The sequence below is a fragment of the Cynara cardunculus genome (genome assembly GCF_001531365.2).
Source record: "Cynara cardunculus var. scolymus isolate 2C chromosome LG 4, CcrdV1, whole genome shotgun sequence".
Classification (NCBI taxonomy): domain Eukaryota; kingdom Viridiplantae; phylum Streptophyta; class Magnoliopsida; order Asterales; family Asteraceae; genus Cynara; species Cynara cardunculus.
This window is the reverse complement of record NC_037531.1, coordinates 9,405,085-9,411,175: the sequence shown is the minus strand read 5'-3', so window position 1 is coordinate 9,411,175 and position 6,091 is coordinate 9,405,085. Positions and strand designations below refer to the sequence as shown.

General features: G+C 35.0%; 1 protein-coding gene across 1 annotated transcript; it reads right to left on the bottom strand.

Moving 5' to 3' along the window:
• Positions 1-1,994: 1,994 nt before the first annotated feature.
• Positions 1,995-5,868, bottom strand: LOC112511114 (sucrose transport protein SUC8-like). The gene is made up of 4 exons (XM_025116557.1): positions 4,552-5,868; positions 3,501-3,564; positions 3,266-3,309; positions 1,995-2,492 (listed from the first exon to the last, which is right to left on the bottom strand). Exons 1-4 carry the CDS (start codon positions 5,818-5,820, stop codon positions 2,316-2,318), a joined length of 1,554 nt encoding a protein of 517 aa, XP_024972325.1. The 5' UTR covers positions 5,821-5,868; the 3' UTR covers positions 1,995-2,315.
• Positions 5,869-6,091: the final 223 nt, after the last annotated feature.

Below are 6,091 nucleotides of genomic sequence, written 5' to 3'. Positions count from 1 at the left end.
AACCCGACCTCAACGCTCACCTTTCAATTAATTTTTAATGGAAACAAATGCGGGTACTGGGTCGGGCCGATCCGGTTCGTGACCCAGTTGAAACCAACAATGAAAACAGCAAGGAACAGTAGGTGATTTAAGACCAAAACTGCAGCCATTGCTGCCCGTTTTCTAGCTCAAAGAACTTGAAAATGACTCGTTTCTTGATCGTTTTTCTTCATTCTTTATGCGCCAAACTCTTGGTAATATTTTTACCAACACTTTGACATAAAGAACACGAATTTTCATCAAGAAATGAGTTCCATTTACTCATTTAAAGTTTGTTTTTAAAACTAAAATTTAACAACTTAAAAACATAAAAATCGAACAACGAAAACACAAATATAAGACATGAGGCTACTGGGGTTTGATAGAGTACTTAAAAACGAAGTCATAGACATAAAAATCAAGAGATTTGGTTAAGAATCTCACCTAAAATCGGTGAAAAACCGAGATTTTTTATTCCGAACTTCAAACTCAGATTTCTCTCTCAAAACTCAACGATTTTTCGAGCTATTTGAACCAAAACGTTCCTAAACCAGAGCTCTACAATTTATATGTCAAGAGTTTTGGCTTATTAGTTGAATAAATCGGACAAATCGTGAGTTTTAGGCTGATGGGTCGTTTTCTCAAACAGTTATGTACTTTTGGCAAAACAGGTCCCTCATCTTTGAAAAAGATGACATTAGGCCCCCTAAAGTTTCTGATATTTACCATTAGACCCCTCCTGACGTAATATCTTACATTTTTTGTCCAATAATTAAAAGAAAACAATTCTATTTTATTTTCATTTTTGTCTTTCTTTTTATTATTTATTTATTTAAGATTTCTACTTTATAATCTTTAATTAATTACGAAAATATTTTACATTTCAAATAATTTTAATAAAAAAAATATTTAAAGACCTATGTAATATTATTTATATATTTAATAAAAAAATGGGTTTTACAGATTCTCAAAAATGGAGATTTTGAGAATTTTTGTTCCAACAGTTTTTCAAAACTTTCTCCAAAAAATAGAGAAAATATAAGAAAAAATGAAATTCAACAAATTTAGAGATTTTTTTCCAGAAATGATTATTTACAAGAGAGAAATGACTTTTTATTCATTCTACCAATAAGCTTGCTTGAATTTAAATTTTCAGGGAAAGAATGAAAATCTGCAATTTCGTTGACTTCGTTCACGATACTAATTCTCGTTGTTAAGAGCTCTATAGCCCTTTGAAAACACGCACAAAAGTTAAGAGTTAAGGGAGATTACAGACTTAGAATCGAGTTAGGGTTTCTTGTAACTTGAGGTAACCAACAGTCGATAAGCTCCTATATGCTTTTCAATCTAACGACTTATTGTGGAAAGTTGATTATGAATAACTAATTGAAGATTTTGCTTCCAACAGTGTCAGAAGAATAATTTTATTTAAATGAATTTTGTATGTCACTTTGTCATTTATGACATTTTATTGTTTTATTTTGATAGGCTTTTAATACATATATGGTGTAAACTTTGTATTTTGTTTTATATATTACCTATTTAGTCGATTTATAGTTTTTATACAAGTATAACAGGACATTTAAAAAAGAATAGAATCGCCCCGACTTATAGCAAACAAGCCCTCGTTTCCACAAGCATGTAAAAAGAGCATTATACTTTACAGAAACAATCAAAACTTTGGACGAAGGGTTGTATATACAAGTTCTTTTCGAGCAATACTTTCATAGTGTACTTAAAACAACTCGTTTTGTTTCTTCTTTTGTTCATATCGTCATCAGAGTTGAGGATTGTTAATATGCAACAAGAAACACATTTTGGCCTGTTTGATATATAGATTTAAAAGCTTTAGATAATGCAAGGTCAAACAAACAAGAAGCAAATGACTTCATGTTAGAATAATAATATCGAACCTATAACAATCAGATTTAAAGAGTCGGTTACATATCAGTAGAATTAAAAACCACTTGAAATACTTAAATATACAAAGTCCATGAAAACCACTTTGAGTTTTATTCTTGAACCAACTAAAAACATATAGTTGTATACATGAATAAAGCAAAAGACTCGATTCCATCAAGCATGAAGTGATATCTCACACAAATAATGGAGGAATGGCATAACATTCTCTTAAACACAAACATCAGATATGCGGAATCACTAATGATTTCTGCATCATGCTTGGCACATATGCACAAATCCAACATCCAAATCAAAATACAACTTTTTTTTTTCATCCTAAATGTCCCAATTGACACAATTGGGACCTTTCGATCGAGTTATAACGTTTTTTTACTCTAATGCATCCCGCCTCCGGAAACCTTTGCAAGTACAGCATCAGGAGGTGGTGTAGGAAGCATAGTAAATGCAAAAATCCCACTTGCAGCAGCCGCAACTGCTCCCACCACAAATGCTGGTAAGTTGCCGCCGCCAAACAGTGCGTCCCATGGTCCACTTAGTACTGATACCACCATCTGTAATTAGAAACAAAATAATTTGATCAATAGCTATACATACATGAACATGTTGCATCAAAATGAAACATGCTTTGCAATTACTAATTAATGGTCCCTATTCAGTAAAACCTACTGTTAAGAAGTTAATTTTATCGAATACTTTCTCCGTCACAAAATAATTTTATAGTTTCTTCACATTAGAACCACAACAAAATAGGTTTTGTTTTGATATGGCATAGGTGATGTTTTGGCCATGTGGAATGGTGACAAGTGAGAAGGGTCCCAAAATTAATAGGTGAGGGACCAACCACCCCCCCTACCATGTTAGTCCAATGGAAGTCAAATAATGGTGTGTGTGAAATGTTTTGGTTTTAGTCAATGATGAGAAAGCAATGTAGCATGCTTCCACTTGATGGCCAAAAATGTCTCTTTAAAAGTTCAATTGCTTTAGATGCATATGCAAATTCACATACAAAACTCCATTTGGAATATTGTGGTGACCAAGCCTACATGAGTCCAATTCTAGTAAGACTACAAGTCTCAAGAATACTTGTGTTGTTTGGTCATAAATCAAGAGACACCCATCACTTAGTTTTAAACTAATTCCACACAAACCTACAACTTTCAATTGGACTTTTGTAACAAAAGTACAAATCCTTTATGGGTTTTATTATAAAAAATCTTTATAAAGTTTGAAAACCCCATTTTGTTTTATGAACATATTTGTAAAAAGGAATATTAAATGTTATCGGTTTGGAATTATGGTAACGAGTTGGAATAAGAATATGTACCTGAGGTATGACGATTGCAAGATTCAAGACGCCAAGTGACAGACCTGTAATATTGGTATAAGATAAAAAACGATGATGAGAAAAAAAGAATAAAATACTAGAGGTTTGTATCTTGTGATTATTGGTTCGGAATCAGATGCAATAATATAATATTTGTTTTTGTGTTTTTTTTTTGTTTCTAGTTGTTTTTTTCGAAACAACAGAGAAAAAAAAACAGAAGACGGTTTAACTTTACCTTGTCCGGCTCCCGAGTTGTTGCAAAATATCGAGGCAAGAGCGCAAGGAACACTGAACGTAACCTGAAATTATAAAACATAAAAGTGGGTTAAGCTTGAACTTTTCGTTAAATTATAAACTTAAATAAATCCATCTTTTAAATAGAAACGTGTATGAAAATCATCTTTTTTGAATAATATTAAATTAAATATTTTAATTGTTAATAAATTAACCAAAATTATATATTCCATAGATAAAATGATGCCAAAAAATAATCTCTTTTTGATAAATAAAAAAACAAAAGATTTAACGGATTCCTTGGAATAATTATTTTTTGCATATATACTTTTATTCAAGGAATATATTCCTAAAATTACAAAATTTAAAAACAATATTAAAATATTTTTAAAACAAAATAAAATTAATAAACTTGTGAATTTGATGCTATTAATAATTAGTAATTCATTGTAACTAAATTGTTGTTTGTCTACTTCTTAATAGTTTTATTAAGAGGCAGTGTTTGAATTGCTAAGATGTGAATCTTGTTTGTCAAAAAAAAAAATATGTCTCTTAATGGTTCTAAAACCCTCTGAATGATTTTGTATCATGTGTTTTCCTTAACCATTTAGCATCCTAATTCCATTGTAAACATTTATCGAACAAATATATTTTATTTTACACTATATTATAAAAGTCTCTTAATCATTCTGACCACTTTATCATTTTCCACCAAACCATTCAACAACTATCAAACAACCCCTAATACTAATAAACAAACTTGAGTAAAACAAAACCAAAATCGTTAATATTTTGTTTGGAAAAATGTTCATAATTGAAATGACACACAATTTTAAACAAACATAATTATTGTACTTTTTTTGTTAAGTAAATGACATATTTACCCTTATTTTATTTCTTTCTATTCATTACTTATAAATATTTATATATTAATTAAGAATAAATTTGAGAATTTAATTACATACTTTTGAAAATGTTGGACCGAAAGAGTATGTGTAATAAGCTGAGACCGGTAATTAGGGTTTGCAGGTGTAATGGTTAGAATTACTCACCGCCAGTGGAGCACCGAGGACGGCAAATATGGTCAAAGCTCCGGCCTTGACACCGTCGTTGGGTGGCAGAGCAGTGACGGTTCCATCCGGCAACGTCGTGTACTGCCTCGAAGACTCCGCCATCTTCGTCACCAAAACCGTCATCGCCAAACTCACAGCTAGAAGAAAGTTAACACCACCCCACAACCGCTTCACACCACCAAGCCATCGAGCCAAATGCTCGATACAAAGTGAAGCAATACCGGAGATGACGGAGTTAAGCATCAAACCGAGAGCTCCGGCACGAACACCACGGTTGTAATTCCCTTCTCCGACCTTTCCACCGTACACCTCCTTACCCATCCAATCTGTGTCAAAGAGCAAAAATGGAAACCATGCAATCCAGTTGAGACACGTCACCAGTAAAAGGATCCACATCGGACGTGACAACTCCTTCAATGCACCATACATTTCTCCGAAGAACACCAATTGTTTTCCGGTTGATTTTCCGTCGTCAACGACTTCCGGCACCCAAGCGTCTTCCGACACGGTGGCCAGAGCCAACACGGTTATGATTACTAAAAGTGCGATGGATATAAAAAAGCAAGTTTTCAAATTGGCACAATACACATCACAGGCGGCGGTTTTGGTGAAGGGAGCGATTCTGTAGAGGTGAGTGTAAGAACCGGCGGCGTAACCGAGAACGTTTCCGACACCCATGAAGAAAGCAAACATGGCGTTTCCGGTTCGGATCCGACTAGAATTGGACCCGGCTAAATCGGCTAACAAAGCTCGGCATGGACCTTGAAGCGTGTTGTTAGCAACGTCGAGGATCCAGAAGCCGACCACGAAAACGGCGATGGCTCGGGGTTTGGAAGGAGCGCCGATTTTATCACCGGTGGAGACACCAATGTCGGCTGCGTAGCCGATAAGGAAGACGGCGATGGCAACAAGGAAGGCTCCACCCGCGATGAAGGGACGGCGGCGACCGAAGCGGGAAGTGCAGCGATCGCTGTAGTAGCCGACGACTGGTTGAACGATCATACCGGAGATTGGACCACAAAGCCAGATGAAGGATGACCAGGTGTGGGGAACACCGATTAACTGAACATAAGGGGTTAGGAGAGAGAGTTGGAGAGCCCAACCGAACTGAACACCGGCGGCAATGGCGGCAACCATAATAATCTGCCATATGGGTCTTTGAAGAGGTGGTTCATGGTCGTTTTGCAGCTGCAAGGGTGCTCGTGGTTGCTGCTTATCGTTTTTCATATTAACAGGAGCAGAATCCATGGTAGATTGATGATCTGCAACAATGAAATTGAAAGTGGTTTATGTGAGTGAATGAATGAATGAGGAAGCAGATGAAGAGGGTATTTATAAGGTTTTTGGCGGCTTAGAGAATGATGAGCTGGATGAGGGTTGAGCACTTGGAGTAAAAGCCTTTCAGTTTTGGATAAAATTACCATTAAGGAATAATACTACTACCACTTCAAATATTTTACTTTTACCCCCTATAAAATAACCAAATTACATCTCCTCCTTCAATTTTCCTAAATCCAAA

Excerpts from the sequence above, each read along its gene's own strand:
- LOC112511114 (XM_025116557.1), bottom strand. The coding sequence starts at position 5,820 with ATGGATTCTGCTCCTGTTAATATGAAAAACGATAAGCAGCAACCACGA. Across the intron at positions 3,565-4,551 it reads TCCTCGGTGCTCCACTGGCG|GTTACGTTCAGTGTTCCTTG; the intron begins GTGAGTAATTCT and ends TTATAATTTCAG. Across the intron at positions 3,310-3,500 it reads CAACTCGGGAGCCGGACAAG|GTCTGTCACTTGGCGTCTTG; the intron begins GTAAAGTTAAAC and ends CCAATATTACAG.